At 38.5% G+C, this 26,679-nt stretch overlaps 1 protein-coding gene and 1 long non-coding RNA gene across 2 annotated transcripts; one reads left to right on the top strand and one right to left on the bottom strand.

Moving 5' to 3' along the window:
- The first annotated feature begins 360 nt into the window (after positions 1 to 360).
- Positions 361 to 3,557, top strand: LOC133651432 (galanin receptor 2b). Its single transcript, XM_062049384.1, has 2 exons — positions 361 to 734; positions 2,698 to 3,557. The coding sequence occupies exons 1-2, from the start codon at positions 361 to 363 to the stop codon at positions 3,458 to 3,460; spliced, it is 1,137 nt and encodes a 378-aa protein (XP_061905368.1). The 3' UTR covers positions 3,461 to 3,557.
- Positions 3,558 to 9,623: 6,066 nt separating this feature from the next.
- Positions 9,624 to 22,452, bottom strand: LOC133651433 (uncharacterized). The gene is made up of 3 exons (XR_009826409.1): positions 22,275 to 22,452; positions 16,920 to 17,030; positions 9,624 to 11,595 (listed from the first exon to the last, which is right to left on the bottom strand). It is a non-coding gene; the product is annotated as an uncharacterized LOC133651433 (long non-coding RNA).
- Positions 22,453 to 26,679: the final 4,227 nt, after the last annotated feature.

Consider the following 26,679-nt stretch of genomic DNA (forward strand, 5'->3'; position numbering starts at 1 on the left):
CTGCCGGGACTAAAGACCTTGTTTTAATTCTTCCACCTTCTGCAGCCTTTGTTCCGTGTCCATATTCTTGTCTTTGTCTTTCTTAGACGTTTCATAGTGCCTTCTTAGATTAAATTATTTCATTACAGCCACACTTTCTCCACACAGAAGACACACAGGTTTGCCTTTTACCTCAGTGAACATGCACTCTGCCTCCCACCTGGCTTGAAACCCCCTGTTCTCCCCGTTCATCTTCAGAAATTTCTGAAGGTGGATCTGGATCTGGCCCGCGGGCCTTGACTTTGACACATAGGTGTTCAAGTGTTGTGAAGCACGTTAGGAGTGAACTATTGCTATTTGTCGTTCCAGACGTGACGAAAAATGTCCGACATGGAGGATTTGGCCAAGTCAAGCGTGCAGGTCAACGCCTCGGAAAGCTACCAGCTGAACCCCACCAGCGTCATCGTGTCGGTGGTCTTCTCGCTTATCTTCCTGCTGGGCACGGTGGGCAACAGCCTGGTCCTGGCGGTGCTGCTGCGCAGCGGCCAGGTGGGCTACAACACCACCAACCTGTTCATCCTCAACCTGAGCGTGGCCGACTTCTTCTTCATCATCTTCTGCGTGCCCTTCCAAGCCACCATCTACTCGCTGGACGGATGGGTCTTCGGCTCCTTCATGTGCAAGGCCGTGCACTTCTTCATCAACCTCACCATGTACGCCAGCAGCTTCACGCTCGCCGCCGTCTCTGTGGACAGGTATGCGCGCGCAAAACACGACTTGTGCTTTGATGCAAAATGCATATATTGCATATACTATGCAATATATATGGGCTTTTTTTGCTTGCATTTGAATCAGTACTCCATGTCAAATATAGGCATGGATAACAATTAAATTAATTATATTTATATATATATATTTTTTTTTTTAAACAATCAAATTCAAATATGTATACATATTGGGATTGAAATTATCTGCCTACATATATTCAATACTATCATCAAAATAATAGTAAAAATCAACTATTAATTACAGAACCCAAAACCAGTGAAGTTGGCACGTCGTGTGAATGGTAAATAAAAACAGAATACAATGATTTGCAAATCCTTTTCAACATATATTCTATTGAATAGACTGCAAAGACAAGATACTTAACTGGAAAACGTTATTTTTTGCAAATATTAGCTCATTTGGAATTTGATGCCTGCAACATGTTTCAAAAAAGCTGGCACAGGTGGCAAAAAAGACTGAGAAAGTTGAGGAATGCTCATCAAACACTTATTTGGAACATCCCACAGGTGAACAGGCTCATTGGGAACAGGTGGGTGCCATGATTGGGTGTAAAAGCAGCTTCCACAAAATGCTCAGTCATTCACAAACAAGGATGGGGCGAGGGGCACCACTTTGTGAACAAATGAGTGAGCAAATTGTCGAACAGTTTAAGAACAACATTTCTCAACGAGCTATCGCAAGGAATTTGGGGATTTCACCATCTACGGTCCATAATATAATCAAAAGATTAAGAAAATCTGGAGAAATCACTGCACGTAACATTGAATGCCCGTGACCTTCAATCCCTCAGGCGGTACTGGATCAAAAAGCAACATCAGCGTGTAAAGGACATCACCACATGGGCTCAGGAACACTTCAGAAAATCACTGTCAGTAACTACAGTCCATCGCTACATCTGTAAGTGCAAGTTAAAACTCTACTATGGAAAGCAAAAGCCATTTATCAACAACACCCAGAAACGCAGCCAGTTTCGCTGGGCCCGACCTCATCTAAGATGGATTGATGCAAAGTGGAAAAATGTTCTGTGGTATGACGAGTCCACATTTCAAATTGTTTTTGGAAACTGTGGACATATAATAATAATATTATCAACAACACCCAGAAACGCAGCCAGCTATGCTGGGCCCGACCTCATCTAAGATGGACTGATGCAAAGTGGAAAAATGGTCTGTGGTATGACGAGTCTACATTTCAAATTGTTTTTGGAAACTGTGGACGTATAATAATATAGATGGATAGATAGCTGGATGGATGGATGGATAGATGGATAGATAGAGGACCCTATTGTATTTCTAGCGTTTTATTATTATACCGCTGCCTCTTTGAGCTGTAATTTGACCCCCTTAACATGCTTCAAAACTGTGTGTCCAAAAAATTGGACACACACATCAGGACTGGCGAAAATTGCGATCTAATAAAAAAACTAAACCCCAAAACTCAAAATTGCGCTTTAGCGCCCCCTAGGAAGAAAACACAGACAAAACTGCCTGCGACTCCCAGTAGGAATGTCGTAGAGACATGAAACAAAAACCTCTATGTAGGTCTCACTTAGACCTATATTTCATACACTGACAACCCCCAGCAAAAATCAACAGGAAGTTTGCAATTCCCCCTTCAAAACAAAAGTTGTGTAAAAACAGTCACCTTTTTTCATACATTTTGTCCTCTGAGCGTGTTTGTTGTGTCGGATTCAAATTAGCACAGGAGAGAGATTGAAACCTTCTGATTAAAAGTTGATGAAAGAGTTTTAATTACTGCTCCGGTTTGGATTTTATGAGCCCTCAAAGTTGGTCCCGTCCATCGCTGCCTGCAGCTTTAATTTTTTATTATTCTTATTTTTTTCAAGTATTTTACAAAATTTGAGTTGATATAAATTTAAATCATTAAATGTAATTGTATCTATATTCTAGTGTCTGATTTGGCTTGCAGGTACTTGGCCATCCGCTACCCGCTGCGCTCCAGAGAGCTGAGGACGCCGTGCAACGCGGTGGTCGCCATGGTTATCATCTGGGGCCTGTCCTTGGTTTTCGCGGGCCCTTACCTGAGCTACTACGACCTGATTGACTTCGCCAACAGCACGGTGTGTATCCCCGGCTGGGAGGAGCGTGACCGCAAGGTGCTGGACACGTGCACTTTTCTCTTCGGTTACGTCATCCCGGTGCTGATCGTCAGCCTGTCGTACACGCGCACCATCAAGTACCTGTGGACGGCCGTGGACCCCCTGGACGGCATGTCGGAGTCCAAGAGGGCCAAGCGCAAAGTGACCAAGATGATCATCATCGTCACGGTGCTCTTCTGCATCTGCTGGCTGCCCTACCACGTGGTCATCCTGTGCTACCTGTACGGCGACTTCCCCTTCAACCAGGTGACCTACGCCTTCAGGCTGCTGTCGCACTGCATGGCCTACGCCAACTCCTGCGTCAACCCCATCGTCTACGCGCTCGTCTCCAAGCATTTCCGCAAGGGCTTCAAGAAGGTGTTCAGCTGCATCCTCAGCAAGAACGGTCGCAACAAGGTGCACGTGGTGCACGTGGCCAATACCGTGCCGGGGTTCGAGGCGGCGTCCACGGAGGTGTCGCAGATGAACGAGGAGAACGTGCGGCAGAACGAGTGCGAGATGACAAATAGACGGGCGAAGGAGCCCAGGGAGGCCACGGTGACCCTCAATTTGCCCTTTCAGCACCCCACCTGACCAGCTGGAGGCTTTTGTCCGTCTTGATGAGAATATGAAAATCCCCCCATGAGCCCCCCTTAATTGGTGTGTGTTTTCATCCCTTGGCGCGCCTCTGGATTCATCCCAAGCTCACAGTTTGCCTTACTCTATTTGCCAACATATATTGGATATAATGTCATGGAGTCATGCACAGCACACTAGAACATAGACCTCCCCTAAGGAGTCATGACAAACCAATGGAGACAAAGTCATTGCATGCTTATTACGACAGTATGTTGGACATCATTGTGTGCTGGAGGGGGAAAAAAAACCTCCCGGGTGGAAAACAATCTAGGATGGCATTTTTTACAGAGAAGAAATAATGGATTCAATCAATTTAATATTTCTATTTTTTCTCGCTCTTTTTATGTCGTATTTCTTTTTATATTCATTGCACCTGACTTCATTATTTTACAAGTGTCTTATTTTTGTGTTTTATTTTGGTTTAAAAAAAAAAAAAGTCTTATATTTTTATTTAACCTACTTTCGTGTCTCTGATTTTCTTATTGTTTCATTTATGTTCTATGTTGCTAATCTTTATTTTATTTTATATTATTTTTTACACTGCGCCTTTGATTTTATTGATTTATCTGTGTTATTCTATTTTTGTTTTCAAATCTTCATCATATATTATAGATTTTTACTATCAATTATTTGTTTATGTATTTGTAATATATAATAAAATGTATATACATTTTTTTATTAAGATTTTTTATCAATACTATGTTCCTTTGATTAGCATTTTTCACTTGTTTTAGTTTGGTTATTTTTTATTGGGTTTTTTTAACCTACTTTTGTGTCTCTGATGTTCTTATTGTTTTATTTTTTATTTGTTTAATTTTTTTTTGTTCTATGTTTCTAATCTTTATTTTATATTATTTTTTACATTGCACCTTTGATTTTATTGATTTTTTTATCTGTATGTTATTTTTGTTTTCAAATCATGTATTATAGATTTTTATTATCAATTATTTGTTTATGTATTTGTAATATATAATAAAATGTATATACATTTTTATTATTTTTTATCAATCCATTGTACCTTTGATTAGCATTTATTTGTTGTTTTTTTCACTTGTTTTTTTTTTTTTTTTTTTTTTAAGTCTTATTTTTTGTTTGTTTTATTTAACTTACTTCCGTGTCTCTGATTTTGTTATTGTTTTATTTCTTATCTGTTACATTTTTTCTGTTCTACGGTTCTAATCTTTATTTTATATTATTTTTTTACATTGCACCTTTGATTTTATTGATTTTTTATCTGTATGTTATTTTGTTTTCAAATAATGTATTATAGATTTCTATTATCAATTATTTGTTTATGTATTTGTAATATATAATAAAATGTATATACATTTTTATTATTTTTTTTTATCAATGCATTGTACCTTTGATTAGCATTTATTTGTTGTTTTTTTCACTTGTTTTAGTTTTTTTTTTAAATTCTTATTTTTTGTTTGTTATATTTAACTTACTTCCATGTCTCTGATTTTCTTATTGTTTTATTTCTTATGTTTAATTTTTTCTGTTCTATGGTTCTTAATCTTTATTTTATATTTTTTACACTGCACCTTTAATTTTATTGATTTTTTTATCTGTATGTTATTTTCAAATCTTCATATATTATAGATTTTTATTATCAATTATTTGTTTATGTATTTGTAATATATAACAACATTTTTATTTTTATTAAGATTTTTCATCAATACATTGTACCTTTGATTAGCATTTGTTTTGTTTTTTTCACTTGACCAAATCTATTATAAGAAAGTAGCTGAGCCTCTTTTCTTTTTATTTATTTATGTTTAACTTTTTTTAAACATGTTTTTAAGCACAAATATTCGAAAGCGAGGGTCAGACAAGGCAACACCTATAAGTGACATATAAAGAAATAGATGTGGACCGCAGGTTAAAAGAGTCAACCATCTCGCAGTATTTATTTTACTATAGTGAAGCTAGCACAATTGACTCAAGTGTTTTCACCTTTTGCCTTAGCCGTCACCTGCACTTTTATGCACTACTTGCATCATTGCTGCAATTTCATAGGATTGTGTACAAAAAGACCATAAAACTGACCATATGTAAAATAGCGCTTTACTTTTTTTGTACAATTTCCTACTGAACGATCGTGTTTACACTGTGTTTTCGGACTTCTTGTGTCGTGCATGCGGACCAGACTATAGATTGTTTGTTTTGATGCGCAAACTTGAGTAGAAAAACACAACTAGTCTTGGTTTTTCTTGAAATATTTTGCACATTTAACAGCATGTTTCTTTTGGTGTCATTATAATCCCAGGTTTACGTGAATGTGTTCCTCAATGCACTTCAGCATTTTCACGTGGATTCTTTAAAAAATATATTTGCTTATTTTCTGCAGATTAAAAAGATGTGAAGTGATGGCCACTTGAAATGAAAAGAAAAATCTCTATATATTTTATGTGTTCCGCTACGTGCATGCATGCTACCTCAATTATCTACTTTGGGTGTTTTGTTGTGTGATTACGTGCAGCACAAACAATTTTCTTCTCAAAGGATCCATTTTCCCCAAATAGGAACATTCTCATTTTGCACTCACTGGCATTCCTTTTCTCTTGGATTGATATGTATGTGTTATTTCTATGTATGTCCTGTTAAAGAGCCTATTTATTATTATATATTTAAACAGATAATTATAATATTTGATGCTGTCAGTCATTCATTGTACTGTATTTGTATTCATGAGTGTACAAAATAAACATGCGTTTCTTAGCGTTAATGTACTCTTTAGTCTGGCATGTTCTGTTTGTGAATGTCCTTATATTTATATTATTTCATCCATATATATATATATCAATTCATTATTTACATTACTTTTAGCGTTTTATTTTTCACATAATGCCGGCGCTTTTATTCCTCTGTGGCATTTTGGAACTTTTCCAACAATAGGTCACTGCAAACTTTGAAAGCCATGGCATTGCCACGGCAACCACACCGCCATAATTTTTGATTGACAGGTTGTGCATGAGTGTTGTTTTGCAGCTGCAATCCCCTACAGTGTCGAACTTCTTTTCATGGAGGGCCACATCGCAGTCATGGCTGCCCTCAGAGGGCCGCTTGTAACAGTGAATGTAAGAATATACAAGTATAATTATTATATTATTGCCTATGCATTCGGTTATTTGATTTTTGTACGTACAAATTGATGGATAAGTTGCTTTGAAATCGTAAGTCCAGGTGACAAACAGATATTTAAGTATTTATTGTTATTTTTACAAACTATAGTACTGTATATAATAATTAGGGGTGCTAAAAAAAAAAAAGTTTTATCACATGTGAATCGCGATTCTTAATCATCTCGATTGTAAATTGATAAATAATTTATAAAATCAAATTTGTTTATTTTTTCGACAAATTATTATTATTATTTTTTTAATTTTTGGCCATCTCGATGCTTATGTCAGCAACAAAAAATAGGTTTTGTAACCTGTAAGCCGTTTTGTTAAGGTGTTATTATTATTACTATACCAAATAACACATTGCAAAATTCAGTTTGAATCGAGAATTGATTATGAATCAAATCCTCACCCCAAGAATCGCAATTGAATGGCGAAGTACCCAAAGATTCACACCAATAACAATTGAATATTTGTATATATATATATATATATATATATATATATATCAAAGTTTAAAACATATGGAATTTCCTGTTTTACATAAATGTTTTTCTGTCAAAATGGAAACAATGAAAACATTTAGTAAGAAAGATGGACTATGCACACTGTGCCCCATTCAGCAACCGTTCTTAAGAACAAATGTTGTTCTTAGGCCCACTTACGAAGTTTTTAAGGAGATTTTTGTATTCACCAATGTTTTCTTAGCTGGGATTTTGTTCGTAGGTAAGAACAAAATCTACGAGTGCTCCGGAGCACTCTTAGGGTGGCCTATTTGTTCTTAAGTGTGACAAGTACCTTACTTCTATTGTCTAATGTTAAATGAATATGATTAATAGATATATATATACAAAGAGATCTAGAAAGAGATAGATAAGACATACAGACACAGAACAATTAGCAATATATAGACATTTCAAAAAGCACACACACACACACACACACACACACAAAACTACCGGGGCGTCGATTTAGTGATTGGTGACTCTTTAAAAGACATCTCACACAATGGCAATGCTTTTGCTGCTACTGCAAGATGCCGCAGATCGTGCCCTGGGGAGGGAGCGCATATTTCACGACCATGTAGACCTATTTGCCCGAAGTGAAGAATATTTATTTGAACGCTTTAGGCTACCGAGAGCAGTCCCCCCTTTCTTAAACTTACGTTTTGACATTATGTATTTACCCCTGCAGTATAATAGGAATCTCTCTTCTGTAATATTGTCTCCGTGTGTTTGATGTTTGGCTTTTCCGCCGGACTTGTGCCCTTATATGGGGAATTGAGGGCGTTTGCCTATGCAAATTACGGAATTAAGGGTGTTTACATATGCATATTGGGGAAATAAGGGCGTGTTTATATGCAAATTATGACAGACACGCACGTGCTAACCATTTGGCATTCAGCAACTGAAGAACAGCAGGTGTGAACAATTTGGACGTTTAAGAACACGTCATGAATTTGAAAGGGCTCCTCTTAGGAAATCACTTAGGAAGAAAGATAAGAGGAAAAGTTAGGAACTTATTGCTGAATGGGGCCCATTATTCCCAGGCTTTTGCTGCTACTGCAAGATGCCGCAGATCAAGCCCTGGGGAAGGAGCGCATATTTCACGACCATGTAGACCTATTTGCCCGAAGTGAAGAATATTTATTTGAATGCTTTAGGCTACCGAGAGCAGTCCCCCCTTTCTTAAACTTACGTTTTGACAGTATGTATTTCCCCCGCGGGATAATAGGAATTTCTCTTCTGTAATCTGTTTTGTGTTTTCTCTGTGTGTTTGATGTTCGGCTTTTCCGCCAGAATTGTGCCCTTATATGGGGAATTAAGGGCGTTTACCTATGCAAATTACAGAATTAAGGGTGTTTACATATGCATATTGAGGAAATAAGGGCGTGTTTATATGCAAATTATGATATACACGCACGTAGGGATGATGTTCGAAACCGGTTCTCCCGATTGTTCGATAAGAAAAGAACCAATTCCATGGACACAAATCCCTTTTTGAGAACCGGTTCCCGTTATCGAAGCCACTATACCGTATTTTCGCGACCACAGGGCCGACTTCTCTTGCCCCGTTGTGCGTATGGATTGGCTACCGTGCTAGTCCCTTTTTCTCCACAGTGTGCTTCACCGGGATGTCGAAAGTGAGCGTCCATGTTGGTGATGTGTTTGTCTGCAATTTTTTTTTATTTACAACGCACATAGCAGCACTATATGCTCACTGGAGGCATGCCTTTAGCGTCCTCTCTCACCTGAAACCTTCACTCTATAACGGCCGCATGCTGTCCTCGGTCACGTCCGCTTTTCCTCCGTATAAACAGCGTGCCGGTCCAGTCATATAACATCTATGGCTTTTGGAACTCAGTGCACACACAACAACCTATCTGGATTCGATAAGAGATTCGATAAGGAATCGGTTCGATAAGAGGATTCGATAATGGGCTCGAACTCGATAATTTCGTAACGAACATCATCCCTACACGCACGTGCTAACCATTTGGCATTCAGCAACTTAAGAACAGCGGGTGGGAACAATTTGGACGTTTAAGAACACGTCATGAATTTGAATGGACTCCTCTTAGGAAATCACTTAGGAAGAAAGATAAGAGGAAAAGTTAGGAACATATTGCTGAATGGGGCCAATTATTCCCAGGCTTTCGCGGGCCACATTAAATGGACGTGTCGGGCCCGAGCTGGCCTTGAGTTTGACACGTGCTCTATAGAAAAATAAGTGGTCTATTCCATTTAGGGAGACTAATTATGATTTACTGTACATTCTGTACTCTACCATCCATCACTCACAATGTTAATGATTGTGTTAGTAGTTTGCAGAGGTGTTCAATTCACAGCATCAAAATATTAGACAGCATATATAGCTAGTGTGCAAGGCAGAGATTGATTACATGATTACTGTTATTGCCCCTTGAGTCATAATGTACTGAGCAGCCAGGACAGAGACATGTGTTTCCTCCTCTGAGGCCATCGTGACGCTCGGGTCGCATGACTGCGATGACTGGCGTGTTCCCAAGATGCAGAAGACCGAGGACGCAATGTGCAGGTAAATAACTATTTCATGTAATGATAAAGACAAACAAAAGATGAGTACCGTTGAGAAGAGAGCTGGGCAAGTATTTTGACTCGGGGGGCCACATTGAGAGAAAAAATGTGTCTGGGGGATTCCAATGTGTATGTGTGTATAAATGATATATACACATTTAGCTGTAAAGATCTGTTGTAGAGTTTGTGTGTTTAGGTCAGTTTTTTCAGGAACACTAACACCAAAAGTCAAAATGTCGGATAGAGTTCTAAAAACGTTAATGACAAATAAAAAATAAAATATTTTAACGGAATGGAATTTTACCGTTTTTTACTGAATGGGACACCCAAAGTGTACATGAAAATAAAGAAAGTGGGATTCACAATATCAACTAAGTATGAACAATAAAACACTGAATATTACCAACATATGAACATTACTCTTTTTACTTCTCAGACCAGCTCCTTGATAGTTGTGTATCTTTTACAATCAAGCAAAACACAGCAAAAATGTAACAAACAGCAAAATATGAATGCAAAGTCTATTAAACACCTACAATATTATATATTATCACGTAACAATGTGCTTCCGCATCGGTTTCTGACAAACATAACACTCAAAAGCGCAGATTTCGACCACTGAAATACTTTCTATAGTTCAAGACTTACGGTCATTTAAAAACATCACTGCACATCATAATGGCGGCTACAGTTTTAATGTTAAAGGTCTAAAACTATTATGTAGAATGTCCGGCGGGCTGGATTGAAAATCTTAATGGGCCACATGTGGCCCACGGGCCGTATTTTGCCCAGGTCTGGTTTAGAAGGTCACTGAAATATAGGGAAGGTTATGCAAAAACTAAACTAAAACTGCCAGTTTGCAATAGAACAGAATGCTGGAACACAGCAAAACTCACGGCCGGAGGAAAGAGCGTCCACATGAATGAATGTACGTTCTAAACAAAGTCCGGACAAAGAATCTTCTTCTTCTTTTTTGGTCTAATGGCGGTTGGCAAGCAAACCTTCTGGTGTGCATCCCGACAAAGAATGGCAGCTCACACTCAACTTAAATAGAAATGATTGCATTATAGGCTATACTATATACAGTCTGCGGACATGTTTTGTTAAAGTAGAAGGTGCCGAAGAACTTCAAATCGTTTGATAATTTTCCTCAAATTACCGTCAGTATAAACCAGAGGCTTTTACGCCTCATCAGCACATTTTATTATGTTATTTTCAGTATTGTATTCTATATAATATTAAATAAACAAAAATATAATTTGTCATGACAGATTTGGACTTTTTTTTTTTTTTTTTAAATGTTCTTGTACTTTTTTTTTTCATTTCCTGTTTGCCTCTTTTCCCCACTATTCTCCAGTCCGGGCGCTGGCTTCCTCACATGTCCATGATTTGCAATCAGGACACACCTGTTCTCGGTCACCAACGCCATGCTTTATATGCCAGCCCTGTTCTCTAGCCTCTCTGCACTCCCTAGTTGCACTAGCTTTTGTTCTGTGTGCACTCCATAGCTGCACTAGCTTTTGTTCTGTGTGCACTCCATAGCTGCACTAGCTTTTGTTCAGTGTGCACTCCATAGCTGCACTAGCTTTTGTTCTGTGTGCACTCCACAGCTGCACTAGTTTTTGTTCTGTGTGCACTCCAAAGCTGCACTAGCTTTTGTTCTGTGTGCACTCCGTAGATGCACTAGCTTTTGTTCTGTGTGCACTCCGTAGCTGCACTAGTTTCTGTTCTGTGTGCACTCCGTAGATGCACTAGTTTTTGTTCTGTGTGCACTCCGTAGCTACACTAGTTTTTGTTCGTGTGCACTCCGTAGCTGCACTAGTTTTTGTTCTGTGTGCACTCCGTAGATGCACTAGTTTTTGTTTTGTGCTAATAAATGATCACATTACCTGCATGCCATCTCCTGTCTCTGCATCCCAGGGTCACGCGAGGACGTCACAAAAAAGGTAACAAGAAATACAGTATGTAAACACCATGGCACAAATATTTCATCATACAATTGAACAAAACAGAATGAGTCAAATAGATTAACTATTTGACACATGGTTAAGCAGAGATAGTATAGGTATAAAGTGCAATTACATCGTCATGACAACATCTGTTGTGCAATTGTATGATTAATTCATGGTTATATTTTTGCGTCTTTTATTTTTCAATCATTTCACATAACCAAAAGTATATATGACTATACTAGTCTATGTTAATTTTATGAATAAATACTATTTATTTGGAAGCCGTTTGAATGGTTTGATCATCCCTTATCCAGGGTCACTCTGTCACAACCCCTGCAGTCGCAAAATTGATTGCTTTTTCTTTTCTTTTCTTCTGACAAGAGCAAGTTGACGTGATACCAAGGACGTCTCAGTGCCCACTCCACTAAATTGACGCGGAAATGAGCGGTAGCCTACTAGAGAAGTGCCTCCGTTTTAAGCGGTACAATAGCTTGTTATTTCTTAACTTACAACACCGTGGCGCTTCGGGTGGCAAAGTTCTCTTGGCAAGCAGTTCGAGGTAATGCAGGCGCCAACATAATGCACAGTTTTTAATGTTATTAACAATTTAAGATATTAACTACAACAAATCTACAGCTAGTCCTATATACCGCATTTTCCGGAGTATAAGTCGCACCTGCCGAAAATGCATAATAAAGAAGGAAAAAAACATATATAAGTCGCACTGGAGTATAAGTCGCATTTTTGGGGGACATTTATTTGATAAAAGCCAACGCCAAGAATAGACATTTGAAAGGCAATTTAAAATAAATAAAGAATAGTGAACAACAGGCTGAATAAGTATACGTTATATGAGGCATAAATAACCAACTGAGAAGGTGCCTGGTATGTTAACGTAACATATTATGGTAAGAGTCATTCAAATAACTATAACATATAGAACATGCTATACGTTTACCAAACAATCTGTCACTCCTAATCGCTAAATCCCATGAAATCTTATACGTCTAGTCTCTTACATGAATGAGCTAAATATTATTTGATATTTTACGCTAATGTGTTAATAATTTCACACATAAGTCGCTCCTGAGTATAAGTCGCACCCCCGGCCAAACTATGAAAAAAAACTGCGACTTATAGTCTGAAAAATACGGTAATGAAAAATACTGGCTGCCATCTTGGATACATACAATCACGTTCAAACGTTTTGAGAGTGACTTAAAGGGGCCCCATTATGCGAAACCAACTTTTCTTACCTGTTGTTGGGTATTGGGGATGTGCATGAGTCCAGAAAATTAAAAATCAGACCATAAATGCATTGCAGAGATTTATTTAACAATTTTGACTTCCTTCATCCTCTAAACAAGCTGTTTGGAATTTGCTTTGACCTGTAATGTCTGGGGATATCTTCATACATGGCAGGCCTGGGCAATTATTTTATATTGAAAATTCAGAGAAAAAATGTGTCTGGGGGCCGGTATATCTGGGGCCGTACTTATCAAGCTTCTTAGAATGACTCCTAAGAAGTCTGCTAAGAGTTGACTTAAGAGTAAATAAATTCTTGGCTGAAAGCTGCACTTAAAAGTTAGTTATCAAGCGTCTTACTCACACTTTCAGCGAAGTGTAGGACTGAATCTTAAGTGTCACACTCAGAGCTGAATTACGACATTACTATGTGCCGTAAACGGAATTTTAGGTGACGTAATTTCTGTGTCCATAGAAATGACCAATCACGGAATGGAATCCGTTGTCTAAGAATAAAGAAATATCTTGGAAATATTTAAGTGGACAATGGGAGTGTATATTTTGACAATAAACTACAAAATAATACAAAACAAATTAGTCCCCGCCGGCACTCACGCTACCGCTCCCTCTCTTCTATCGCCCACACACTCACTGACATCACTCACCTCACGGCCACACACATACGCTACTGTCATAACATTTTCTTTCCAATTCATTAATTAGGCAACTCATTTGAAACTGGTGTGGGTGGCTCTATATATACTAGCCCACTGCAGACACATGCAGAAATCAACAAGGAATCGAAAAGTATTAAATCTGTGACAAAAATAATATCCGCTCTGTCTAAACGATACCGTTTGATCAACTGCTCGTCATCAAAAAAAACAAAAACATTGTTCCGTTCCCTGAACGTTCGCGCACGTCTCTCTCGCCTCAGTGCCATCCCCTGCTGGCAACTCCTAACCACTTAAGACACCTCTGAAGGTCTCTTAAATATCGTGGAGAGTAGGAGTGATTCTTAGACTTAAGAACGTTGATAAAAAGCTTTTATTCTTAAGTTTGAGAGTAGGACTAAATTTCGCAAATTCTCAGGACTTAAGTGTAAAATGGCACTCTAAGAAGCTTGATAAGTACGGCCTCTGATTTTTAGGAACTCTAATACAAAACCTCACAATAACGTCTGATTGAATGCTAAAAACTTTATGACAGACCGCCTTTTACTGAATGAGACACCCAGAATGTACATGAAAATAAAGAATGTGGAATTTACAATATTAACTATGAAGGATAAAACACTGAATATTGACAACATATGAACATCACACTCCCTCTCGATCGACATATTTTACAATCAAGCGAAATGCAACAGAAATGCAACAAACACAGCGAAATATGAACGCGAAGGGTAAAAAAGCCAAACACCTACAATCTGATATATCTGATATATCACTAAGCTTTAGAACTTAGTTGTAAAAATCTCCTTCCGCGTCTGTCCTGACACCCACATTTCAGGCTGGCCGCCCTGGAAACACTCTGTGGAAACACTCCCCACCCACACAGCCTCTGATTAACTAATGTTTTCTAATGTTGTAAAAATGTGTAGAATAAATATTACATTACAACATTTCTGTCAACACAGTTTTGCTTCAGCCTGCGACACAGTCATTTTGATAGTAGGCTGTTATGGCTAATATAGACACTTACATCATGTGTTGCCTTCATTATAACACTTATTTAAGGCTTTTAATTTTTTGCGGCTCCAGTTTTTTGTATTTTTGGTCCAATATGGCTCTTTCAACATTTCTGGTTGCTGACCCATAGGGTTGTACGATATACCGGTATTAGTATAGTACCGCGATACTAATGAATCATTTTCGGTACTATATCGTCTCTGAAACGTACCGGTCCGCCACCCCACCACGCCCCCATCGTCGTTACGTCGTGTAATTGCTGGTTTACGAGCAGAGGAGCATGTTCGGCAGCACACAATCACGGAGTACTTACAAACAGACAAAGTGTGTAGTAGGGCTGCAGCAACTAATCGATTGAATCGATTAAAATCGATTATAAAAATAGTTGCCGATTAATTTAGTCATCGATTCGTTGGATCTATGCTATGCGCAGAGTTTTTTAAATTTTTAAATTTTTTTATTATATAAACCTTTATTTATAAACTGCAACATTTACAAATAGCTGAGAAACAATAATCAAAATAAGTATGGTGCCAGTATGCTTTTATTATTATTATAATTATTATTATTAAATTCTTACTATTATTTATTTATTTATTTTTATTGTGATTACTTATGGAGTTTATTGTGAAAAAATTGTGAACAGGAAGTGAACAAAAAGTTTTGCAACTGTTATGTAAAGAAAAGGGGTAGGATTAAATAAGCTCTGCTTCTTCCTACTCCTTTTCGAACATGTTGAAAAGAGAAACTGGAAATTGTGATGTATCATGTTGTAAGCTTGCATGTTCGAAATAAACTCAAACTCAAAGCTGGGTTTTTTTTCAATAAAATACTGGATAGGATAGAAATGTAGTTTGTCTCTTTTATCCGATTATTAATCGATTAATCGAAGTAATAATCAACAGATTAATCGATTATCAAATTAATCGCTAGTTGCAGCCCTAGTGTGTAGACAGAAAAGGGAGAACGGACGCATTTTGGCTTAAAAACTGACGATAAAGGTGAAGTTATAACACTGAAACACCCTCAGGAAGAGGTGCTTTAAGACATGGCTAGCTAGCTAGCGGCTTAAGCCCAGCCCCAGTCGGCAGTGTTTTTGCTACTTCTAAATCACTAATCCTGGTCTCCATGGCAACAAATAAAGTAAGTTTCTTACAAGTATCATCCCTGCAGGACGAGGAATAGCTAAACATGCTTCACTACACACCGTAGCTCACCGGCGTCACAATGTAAACAAACGCCATTGGTGGATCTACACCTGACATCCACTGTAATGATATCAAGTACAGGCACGTATCTAGTCGATACTACTATGATTACGGCGATATTTTTTGGCATCACAACATCTTCTTTCGTTTTTTTTAAATGTATATTATGTTTATAAACTCAGGAAATACGGCTCTGGACACATGAGGACTTTGAATATGACCAATGTATGATCCGGTAACGACTTGGTATCGGATTGATAACCAAATTGGTGGTATCATCCAAAACTAATGTAAAGTATCAAACAACAGAAGATAAAGTGATTATTACATTTTAACAGAAGTGTAGATAGAACATGTTAGAAGAGAAAGTAAGCAGATATTGACAGTAAATGAACAAGTAGATTAATAATTATTTTTTACAGCTTGTTCTTTATAATTTTGACAAAATAATAGAATTAGAAAGGACACGATTTGTTATTGCAAACGTCGGCAGACAAATTAGGAGCCTTTGTTTGCTTACTTGATTGATTGATTGATTGATTTAAACTTATTAGTAGATTGCACAGTACAGTACATATTCCGTACAATTGACAACCAAATGGTAACACCCGAATAAGTTTTTCAATTTGTTTAAGTCGGGGTCCACGTTAATCAATTCATGGTAAACTTACTACTATAAGACACATTTTCTAGAATGTTCACTATTTTATTTAAGGACAAACTTGTTCTTCGATTGCAATAAGAAACATATGTTGTCATTCATTTCCTACCACTCGTGTTTAATAATGTTGACAAAATAATAGGTAGATAAATGACACAATATGTTACTGCATATGTCAGCAGACTAATTAGGAGCCTTTGTTTGCTTACTTACTACTAAAAGACAAGTTGTCTAGTATGTTCACTATTTTATTTAAGGACAAACTTGCAATAAGAAACACATGATTAATGTACCCTAAGATTTTTTGCTAAAATAAAGCCAATAATGCAATTTTTTGTGGTCCCCTTTATTTAAAAAAGTACCGAAAACTACCAAAATATTGGTATCGGGACAACACTACCGACCCGAGCCCTAAATCATAACATACAGCAGAAAAATGCATGCAGGCACGGTCATATAGCTTTTGTCAAACTTACCCTGAAGGCCTTCTGACATCCAGTAGTTGGATACGTTCTAAGCTTCCTCCAAAGTCTTTCAACCATGTGTGTGCTTCATCTTCGGAGGCCAGTCTTCATTTAATTTGGGTCCTAAAGTGAATGTCGAACGTTAGATGACTTATATTCAGGCTTCGTACACCTTTTCCATGGCCAAATGGGAGCACTTTTTAAGGACTTTCCAGATCAATTTTCCAGTTTTTTCAGTACCCTTCAAAAGGCGAAAACCAGTGTGAATCGATCCATAGCCTTGTTGTTTGAGGTCACCAAATGCGGTCTGCAGGAAAAATACAGAAAATCTGCTAAAACCTCAGCCTAACATTTTCTACGCCCCATTCAGTTACGAACTGAATGGGGCGTAGAAAATGAAGCAGTGTTTCTGTAGACTATTCAATGTCATTGGTGTTTGCAAATGTGTCTCCATTAGTGTTGTTTTTCACATTTCTTGTTCTTTTTCTTACTTACAGCACTCAATGACATCGAACGGCACGGATCGATTCACACCGTATTTGTGCTTGTAAACTGCATAATGTGATATAAATACACGCACCCTCAAAATGTCAATTTCACTCATTTAATAACAAAACTTTTCCACATTAATATAAGGATAATAAATTAAAGGAAAATATTTTGTTTGTCATTCACCTTTCATTAAGCATATATAGCTTTGTAACTGTGGCTATGATAACAAATTAGTGTTGTAACGATACCAATATTTTGGCACGGGTACTAACAAAAATGTTGGTACTTTTCGGTACTTTTCTAAATAAAGGGGACCACAAAAAAATTGCATTATTGGCTTTTTTTTTTTTTTTAATCTTAGGGTACATTAAACATATGTTTCTTATTGCAGTTAAGACTTAACTGCAATAAGAAACTACATTGCAAACTATTTTATTTAAGGACTTAACTGTTAAGTCCTTAAATAAAATAGTGAACATACTAGACAACTTGTCTTTTAGTAGTAAGTAAACAAACAAAGGCTCCTAATTAGTCTGCTGACATATGCAGTAACATATTGTGTCATTTATCATTCTATTATTTTGTCAACACTATTAAGGACAAGTGGTAGAAAATGAATTATTAATCTACTTTTTGATTTACTGTTAATAGCTGCTGACTTTATCTTTTAACATGTTCTATCTACACTTCTGTTCAAATGTAACAATCACTTATTATTCTGTTGTTTGATACTTTACATTAGTTTTGGATGATACCACAAATTTGGGTATCAATACGATACCAAGTCGTTACAGGATCATACATTGGTCATATTCAAAGTCCTCATGTGTCCAGGGACATATTTACTGAGTTTATAAACATAATATACATTTTAAAAAAACAAAAGAAGATGTTGTGATGCCAAAAAATATCGCTGTAATCGTAGTAGTATCAACTAGATACGTGCCTGTACTTGATATCATTACAGTGGATGTTACGTGTCGATCCACCAATGGCGTTTGTTTACATTTTGATGCCGGTGAGCTACGGTTTAGCTATTCCTCGTCCTGCAGGGATGATACTTACTTACTTTATTTGTCGCCATGGAGACCAGGATTAGTGATTTAGAAGTAGCTAAAACACTGCCGACTGCGGATGGACTTTAGCCGCGAGCTAGCTAGCCATGTCTTAAAGGCCTACTGAGATGAGATTTTCATATTTAAACGGGGATAGCAGATCCATTCTATGTGTCATACTTGATCATTTCGCGATATTGCCATATTTTTGCTTAAAGGATTTAGTAGAGAACATCGACGATAAAGTTTGCAACTTTTGGTCGCTGATAAAAAAGCCTTGCCTGTACCGGAAGTAGCGTGACGTCGCAGGTTGAAGAGCTCCTCACATCTGTGCATTGTTTACACCAGCAGCGAGAGCGATTCGGACAGAGAAAGCGACGATTACCCCATTAATTTGAGCCAGGATGAAAGATTCGTGGATGAGGAAAGTGACAGTGAAGGATTAGAGTGCAGTGCAGGACGCCGCGGTGTATCTTTTTTCGCTCTGACCGTAACTTAGGTACAAGGGCTCATTGGATTCCACACTTTTTCCTTTTTCTATTGTGGATCACGGATTTGTATTTTAAACCACTTCGGATACTATATCCTCTTGACGGTGACTTTTATCTCCACGACAATATATCGGTGAAGCACTTTAGTTTCGAAACTAACGTGATAGCATCGTGCTTAACTGCATATAGAAACAGAAGAAACATGCCCCTGACTGGAAGGATAGACCGAAGATCAAAAATACTATTATTACTTCTACTATCAGGAGACACCGAACCAAACTCTGGACCTGTAACCACACAGTTAATGCTGTCCAGCCTGGCGAAGCCTAGCAATGCTGTTGCTAACGACGCCATTGAAGCTAACTTAGCTACGGGACGTCAACCCGTGACGTCACGCGCAAACATCATACCGAGACGTTTTCAGCCGGATATTTCCCGGGAAGTTTAAAATTGCACTTTATAAGTAAACCCGGCCGTATTGGCATGTGTTGCAATGTTAAGATTTCATCATTGATATATAAACTATCAGACTGCGTGGTCGGTAGTAGTGGCTTTCAGTAGGCCTTTAAAGCACCTCTTCCTGAGGGTGTTTCAGTGTTATAACTTCACCTTATCTTTAGTTTTTAAGCCAAAATGCGTCCGTTCTCCCTTTTCTGTCTACACACTGTGTCTGCTTGTAAGTACTCTGTGATTGTGTGCCGCCGAACATGCTCCTCTGCTCGTAAACCAGCAATGACACGACATGACTTCGACGCGGGCGCGGAACCGGTACGTTTCAGAGACGGTATCGTACCGAAAATTATTCATTAGTATCGCGGTACTATACTAATACCGGTGTACCGTACAACCCTATAACAAATGAACAAAAAGACAAAAGTTAACTTTTTTTTGCTTTCACTGGAGGTAGCTAGACAAGTTAAGTAGACAACAAGAAATGCATACACCCATGTTGTGTAAAAACTACAAAATCATTCATATTAACTCAGCTCTAAGTTGTGAAAAATGTTACAAATGATACATTACATGACCTTAACGGTACAAACAAGTCCAATAATGGACTAATAATTTCCATCCAATGTCCATTCAAACGACAACCTCCCGGCATGATGGATCCATTGCACCGCTGTCCTCTTGGGGGCGACACAGAGCCGTATATACATGACAACCACCTAATGTAAGGGCTCGTGCAAAGCCAACAGATCAAGCGTGTAGCTTTCAATCTTAAGGAATCTTATTGTATTTTGTTTCCATTTTATAATTTGCCTGTTGAGTAAGACTGCCGAGAAATAGGATCAATCAATCAATCAATCAATCAAAGTTTATTTATATAGCCCTAAATCACGAGTGTCTCAAAAGGGCTACACAAGCCACAACGACATCCTCGGCTCAGATCCCACATCAGGGCAAGGAAAAACTCAACCCAATGGGCTACAATGAGATAAAATATATATATATATATATATATATATATATATATATATATATATATATATATATATATATATATATATATATATATATATATATATATATATATATATATATATATATATATATATATATATATATATATATATATATATATATATATATAAAATAATAATTAAAAAAAAAAAAAAAAAAGCTAAGTGTGTTTAACTGCACATTTTTTTCAAATGATGAACATTTCCAAGCATTTACTAGCACTTTGCCCGAAATTCAAGCACTTTTCAAACCTTCAAAACACATTAAAATCCAAGCAGTTTAAGTTAAATTTAAAGTACCAATGATCAACACACACACTAGGTGTGATGAAATTACCCTCTGCATTTGACCCATCCCCTTGTTCACCCCCTGGGAGGTGAGGGGAGCAGTGAGCAGCAGCAGTGCCATGCCCGGGAATCATTTTTGGTGATTTAACCCAGTGTTTTTCAACCTTTTTTGGAGGCAAGGCACGTTTTTTTCATTAAAAATTCCGGAGGCACACCACCAGCAGAAAAAATTTAAAAATGAAACTCCACCAGGTCGTCGTGCCTTATTTTGAGTTTGTTGATGTTTTCCTGTGTAGTGCTTCAGTTGTTGTCTTGCGCTGTTATTTTGGTGGCCCTTCCTGTTTTGTTGGTGTTTTCCTGTAGCAGTTTCATGTCTTCCTTTGAGCGCTATTCCCCGCACCTGCTTTGTGTTAGCAAGCAAGGCTATTTAAGTTGTTGCTATCCTTGTTTGTGTGGACATTGTTGATTGTCATGTCATGTACGGACGTACTTTGTGGACGCCGTAAGTTTTTGCTGTCGTCCAGCATTCTGTTTCTGTTTACTCGGTAGCCAGTTCAGTTTTACTTGTCTTTTGCATAGCCATTCCTATGCTTCATTGCTTTTTCCTTATGTTCATTTTTGGTTTCAGCATTATATACGTTTTTACCTGCATGTATTGTGATCACAACAAACCAACCTCGTCTCACCCGACACATTCTGACTTTTACAAAGCAATTAACTACCAGCTGCCACCTACTGGCATGGAGTATCACGTGGTTACCGTGCCGAGCTCTACACAGCACAGATACTAAGCAACGGCACATTATTTGCAGATTATAGTTATTGATTTGAAAAAAAAAAATTTGGGACCAATTACGCAGGTGAAGTTGCATAATTTCCCACGGCACACTAGTGCGCCTGCGGCACAGTGGTTGAAAAACACTGATTTAACCAACCCAATTCCAACCCTTGATGCTGAGTGCCAAGCAGTGAGGTAATGAGTCCCATTTTTTATAGTCTTTGGTATGACTCGGCCTGGGTTTGAACTCACGACCTACCGATCTCAGGGCGGACACTCTAACCACTAGGCCACTGAGCAGGTTTCAAGGTTTTTAAGCACCCGTACGAGCCCTGCGCTCAGCATCAAGGGTTGGAATTGGGGGTTAAATTACCAAAAATTATTCCCGAGCGCAGCCACCGCTGCTGCTCACTGCTCCCCTCACCTCCCAGGGGGTGGAACAAGGGGATGGGTCAAATGCAGAGAGTAATTTCACGCACCTAGTGTGTGTGTGTGTGTGTGTGTGTGTGTGTGTGTGTGTGTGTGTGTGTGTGTGTGTGTGTGTGTGTGTGTGTGTGTGTGTGTGTGTGTGTGTGTGTGTGTGTGACTATCATTGGTACTTTAACTTTATATCAACTGCCTGTCCAACAAACTTAAACCATCATGGTTCCTAATAGTTTGTGAAGGAAAACAACATTACAGTTTTTGAAGAAGAACCCGCGTTTTCACAACAAAAGGGCCACTTAGCGATAGCATAGACTAGCATGCAGTTGGAAATGACAATATCATAATTAATATCATGGAAAACAAGTTGAACCTACCTCTAAAAGTGGATACTCCTGCTTCCTGAGTACATTTTGGCATGATGACGACTGGCGAGTGTAATGTTGTCAACTTTTCATCACATCTTTTACCTTCAGAAATGCTGCCTTCGTTCAGCAGGTGTCATAATGACCAAGACAGCCATTGTTTTCCCCTCAGCAACCGGTGGGGGCAAAAGTGGCGCATTGCCTGAGGAATCAGCGAGAGCAGCCAGAAGAAGAAGAAGGGACTTCTGTAACCTATTTTTATGGGTTTATAAACTGTTATACAGTATATGCCTTGAGCTCTTATTTTGAAGGCGCTAAGAGCGGAAGTGGTGTCACGTCGTAGTGGAGCAGACGGTTTATAAATATGTCGCCTGTACTGTATAAAACTACAAAATAACAAACACGGAGGCTCCAGTTTTACACGAGGACCACTTTATTTCCTTTCTTTTAAAAACCTCTGCTCCACTACAACGTGTCACCACTTCCGCTCTTATCGCCTTCAAAATAAGAGCTCAAGGCATATAGAGCTTATAATAGGAACGTTTAACACAGACCTGGGCAAATTAAAGCCCGGGGGCCACATGCGGCCCGTTCAGTTTTTCAATCTGGCCCTCCGGACATTTCCAAATAATTTTTTTTTAGATCTTTAAGATGTAAACTGTAGCTGCCATTATGATGTGCACTCATGTTTTCTAATGACCGTATAGTAACTAATTAGATGACCATAGTAACTAATTAGATGACCATAGTAACTAATTAGATGACCATAGTAACTAATTAGATGACCATAGTAACTGGTATATCATGCAAAAGCGCAGATTCCAAGCATTGAAATACTTTGTATAGTTGAAGACTTATGGTAATCGACGTCACAGCAGCTCAGACGAGGCACCAAGCAGTGTGGGCGGGAAGCGTTACCACAGACGTGGAAGGAGGTTTTGGCAACAAAGTTCTAAAGCTTAGTGATATATAAAATATATCAGATTGTAGGTGGCTTTATTTTGTACCCTTCGCGATCATATTTCACTGTTTGTTTCATTTTTGTTGCGTTTCACTTCATGGTAAGATATGTCGATCGAAAGTGGGTGTGACGTTCTTATTGTGTCAATATTCAGTGTTTTATCCTTCATAGAAAAATTTTAAATTCCATTACGTTTTTTAAGGCGGTCTGTCGTGACGTTTTTAGCATTCAATCAGACATTATTGTGAAGTTTTGTATTAGTGTTCCTAAAAATAGATATACCGACGCCCAGACACATTTCATTCTCTAAATGTGGCCCCCAAGTCATAATAATTACCCAGGCCTGGTTTAACATCACAAAGAGGCAAGTCCATAAAAATAGGTTACACTTCTTCTTAATTTTATGGCGGGTCGCAACCAACGTTATAAGTGCATACCGCCACCTACTGTACTGGAGTGTGTATCCTCAGGGTGAGTACTTAGGTTACAGACTTTGTTGGTGTATACAGTCGTGGTCAAAAGTTTACATACACTTGTGAAGAACATGATGTCATGGCTGTCTTGAGTTTCCAATCATTTCTACAATTCTTATTTTTTTGTGATAGAGTGATTGGAGCACATACTTGTTGGTCACAAAAAAACATTCATGAAGTCTGGTTCTTTTATGAATTTATTATGGGTCTACTGAAAATGTGAGCTGGGTCAGAAGTATACATACAGCAATGTTAATATTGGCAAGTTTCACTGCAATAAGGCGCTTTTGGTAGCCATCCACAAGCTTCTGCTTGAATTTTTGACCACTCCTCTTGACAAAATTGGTGCAGTTCAGCTAAATTTGTTGGTTTTCTGACATGGACTTGTTTCTTCAGCATTGTCCACACGTTTAAGTCAGGACTTTGGGAAGGCCATTCTAAAACCTTCATTCTAGTCTGATTCCTTTACCATTTTTGATGTGTTGGAACACCCAATTGCGCCCAAGACCCAACCTCCGGGCTGATGATTTTAGCTTGTCCTGAAGAATTTGGAGGTAATCCTCCTTTTTCATTGTCCCATTTACTCTCTGTAAAGCACCAGTTCCATTGGCAGCAAAACAGGCCTAGAGCATAATACTACCACCACCATGCTTGACGGTAGGGATGGTGTTCCTGGTATTAAAGGTCTCACCTTTTCTCCTCCAAACATATTGCTGGGTATTGTGGCCAAACAGCGCACTTTTTGTTTCATCTGACCACAGAACTTTCCTCCAGAAGGTCTTATCTTTGTCCATGTGATGTCAGATGAAACAAAAATTGTGCTGTTTGGCCACAATACCCAGCAATATGTTTGGAGGAGAAAAGGTGAGGCCTTTAATCCCAGGAACACCATCCTACCGTCAAGCATGGTGGTGGTAGTATTATGCTCTGAGCCTGTTTTGCTGCCAATGGAACTGGTGCTTTACAGAGAGTAAATGGGTCAATGAAAAAGGAGGATTACCTCCAAAATCTTCAGGACAACCTAAAATCATGAGGCCGGAGGTTGGGTCTTGGGTGCAGTTGGGTGTTCCAACAGGACAATGACCCCAAACACACGTCAAAAGTGGTAAAGGAATGGCTAAATCAGGCTAGAATTAAGGTTTTAGAATGGCCTTCCCAAAGTCCTGACTTAATCGTGTGGACAATGCTGAAGAAACAAGTCCATGTCAGAAAACCAACACATTTAGCTGAACTGCACCAATTTTGTCAAGAGGAGTGGTCAAAAATTCAACCAGAGGCACTATAGAGAGCCTACTGACCAACAGCATCTCCGTCTGGACTGGAGCCTGCAGTGCCTCAGACTGGAAGTCTCTGCAGAGAGTGGTGAGGACGGCGGAAAAGATCATCAGGACTCCTCTTCCTCCTAGCCAGGAAATCGCAAAAAGCCGCTGCCTGACCAGGGCTCAGAAAATCTGTAGAGACTCCTCCCACCCCCCAGCAAGGACTGTTTTCACTGCTGGACTCTAGAAAGAGGTTCCGCAGCATCCGTAGCAGAACCTCCAGGTTCTGTAACAGCTTCAGGCCATCAGTCTTGAACGCATCAAAATAATTCCCTCAATTCCCCCCCCAAAAAACAGATTAACTTGCTGGAATATTCAGACAATATAACATACATCCATTGTTAGAATAATTGTTTCTAAATTATCACAAAAACTTTGGGTTACATTGAGGGTCTGATGAGAAGACAAAAGCCGTCTTTGAAACCTACCAAGAGTAAGGCTCGTAAAACTCCACTGTGTAGGGGGGGAAGCAAGATGAAGGTGTTCCTGTGTTCTTTCATGTATGGTAATCAACAGAAGGATGCTGTTCTGGCCCAAGGACTTCAGAGCGGAGAGATGACAGGATCTGCCCAATTTCCAGACGAACTCTTTTTGAAGCATTTTACGAACTCTTTTTGAACTATTTTATGGAATTCTTTTTGAACTATTTTACGAACTCTTTTTGAACTGACCTTTCCTGTGAATTGTTTACGACCTTTTTCTGTGAACTTTTTGCCACAAAGGTGGCCATGTGGTCGGGGAGGGTCCAAAATAAAAGAAGGAGGCATGCAATCTTTTGGCAGAGCGTGCTGGAGACTATAAGAGTACAGTGTGTCTAGGCGTGTCTCCTCAATTGAGTCCAAATTGAATTCTGTCTCTGTTTAATTCTTTGCCTCTTGTCTTGTTTAATAGATGTCATCAGTGTTTGAACCTGACATCCATAAACGTGGATACAAATGAAAAAGTGCTATATATTTATCTGTACAGTAATTATTTATTCTTATCTGCACCTTATTGCTCTTTTATCCTGCACTACAACGAGCTAATGCAACATTTCAATCTTATCTGTACTATAAAGTTCAAATTTGAATGACAATAAAAGGAAGTCTAAGTCTATTTGGCCACGCTGTGCATAAATGCTGTGGAGTGGATGAGTTTTCCGCAAACCCAATCCAAGCTAGCCAAAACCACAAACCGTGACTCCAACCCTTCGGCCAAACCCCGAGCGTAACCCTAAACCTAACCGCAGATTTCCCATGTAGTTGTGTTGAAGAAACTCCACACTGTGGTGTTGGTTTATTGCATGTATTTATTGTCCAGGTACCTTTTTTTCCACTTTGTTGTTGTTGTTGCTGACTGGGCTGCCGGTTGTGACATGTTCATGTTGTACATATTTACATACAAACACCGCAACAATCAATCTGAATGATATTAATAACGCAAATAATAATTATAATAATATTAAAGGCACTCTGATGGTCACTTGACACAACTTAATGACTTTTGGCACTATCAAAATAGAACATCTGGCAACCTATTTTCAAACCAAAACGTGAAATGAGTAGACATTGTGTACTTAGATATATAATACATGTTATCTAAATCGATGGATAGCACTTAAAACATTCCGTAAGCCCACGTGAGATTTCAAGGTCCACCTCTTGTCGTGACACTTTTACGCACAT

This window comes from Entelurus aequoreus, linkage group LG06 (assembly GCF_033978785.1).
Source record: "Entelurus aequoreus isolate RoL-2023_Sb linkage group LG06, RoL_Eaeq_v1.1, whole genome shotgun sequence".
Lineage (NCBI taxonomy): Eukaryota > Metazoa > Chordata > Actinopteri > Syngnathiformes > Syngnathidae > Entelurus > Entelurus aequoreus.